This window comes from Lactuca saligna, chromosome 8 (genome assembly GCF_052625555.1).
Source record: "Lactuca saligna cultivar CGN05327 chromosome 8, ASM5262555v1, whole genome shotgun sequence".
NCBI classification, from domain to species: Eukaryota; Viridiplantae; Streptophyta; class Magnoliopsida; order Asterales; family Asteraceae; genus Lactuca; species Lactuca saligna.
In genome coordinates, this window is record NC_136424.1 from 62,995,267 (window position 1) to 62,996,816 (window position 1,550).

General features: G+C 37.7%; 1 protein-coding gene across 1 annotated transcript; it reads left to right on the forward strand.

Moving 5' to 3' along the window:
• The first annotated feature begins 246 nt into the window (after nt 1-246).
• Nucleotides 247-852, forward strand: LOC145009695 (uncharacterized). The gene has a single exon (XM_078968336.1). The coding sequence runs from the start codon at nt 247-249 to the stop codon at nt 850-852; it is 606 nt and encodes a 201-aa protein (XP_078824462.1).
• Nucleotides 853-1,550: the final 698 nt, after the last annotated feature.

The following is a 1,550-nucleotide window of genomic DNA, read 5'->3' on the forward strand; positions in this document are numbered from 1 at the left end:
CTCATTTTCTTCACATTCACAAAACCTTTTAGCATATTGGCTTACGTTTTCTGTGCCTAGAAACGTAAGTGTCCGCTTGGATTATCCTAGGCTGAATTTCGTGTAACCCAGGCATAGGGTAGAAATATCAGTTCGGAAAGTGATATCACAATCCAAGTTAGTATCCAGATCTCCACCACAAACCCTAATTTTCCCAACATTCGAACTAATATTCTGTTTCTGGAGATGGGTGACTCAATCCGCGAGATGACCACTAAGTTTGCCAAGCTGGAGAAGTTTGAAGGCGTCAATTTCAGGCGCTGGAAGAAAAAGATGCACTTCATGCTGACCACTCTGAAAGCACCATACATGCTGACTACTCCAAGACCAGCAGAGCCTGAGGAAAGTGTTGTTGAGATGGCTGAAGAGACAAGAAAGAGACAGAAGTGGGACAATGATGACTACATCTGCAAAGCTCACATTCTGAACGGTATGTCTGATGCTTTATTTGATATCCATAGTGAAGCCTTGTGTGCCAAGGAGTTGTGGGATACCCTTGAACTGAAATACATTACTGAGGATGCTTCTAGCAAGAATTTTCTGGTTAGTGACTTTAATAATTATAAGATGGAAGATTCAAGGTCTGTCACTGAACAGTACAATGAACTCCTTGGCATATACGGACAGTTTAAACTGCACAAAATGAATATGGATGAATCCATAGCTGTGTCCACTATCATTGACAAACTGCCTCCATCCTGGAAAGACTTCAAACATAACTTGAAACATCAAAAGGAGGAACTGTCAATGGTTAAACTTGCTAGCCACATTCGTATTGAAGAATCTCTTCGTGCGAAGGAAAGTGACATCTGATAAATGTAAAACATGCATGCTTACAAAAGTGACAAAACAACCCTTTCCTAGTGTCACTAGAAATTCAGCTGTTTTGGAACTTGTACACAGTGACCTGTGTGATTTTCATTCCACTCCTTCTTTAGGGAATAAAAAGTATGTAGTCACTTTTATTGATGACTGCACTCGCCAAGTCTGATGATCAGACAGCAACAACTTCGATTTTTTAAGCAGTTTTGCAAGTATAACAAGAAAACAAGCCTAGGCTCTGATACCACTGTTGGGTTATGAGCAACTCATAAGAACAAATGTGATTTTTTAAGCAGTTTTGCAAGTATAAATGTGACTTTTCATATAACTTGAGGACAAGTTACAAAAACACATTTTAGAATCAACTCTTAGATTAATTTGGATTGAAAACAACTATTTCATTCAACTTTTCTATTAATCTAAGCAACTCATAAGAACAAGATAATTCAAATCAAACTTTTTCATGTAATTAGTCTAAACCTTAAACTAATACAAAACATGAATCTATTGATAATTATCTTTGAAATTGGATTAGCATGAACATTACCACTTCAAAAACAAGTTTATAAGTTCAAAACAACTTAGGGTAATGTTCCTAGTCCATTTCTAGCCAAAAACCTCGAAAATATGCTGTCTGGGGGTCAATTCGTCGAGTGCATGAACCAACTCGGCGAGTTGGATCGATTAGA

Coding starts and splice junctions, on each gene's coding strand:
- LOC145009695 (XM_078968336.1), top strand. CDS start 247: ATGACCACTAAGTTTGCCAAGCTGGAGAAGTTTGAAGGCGTCAATTTC.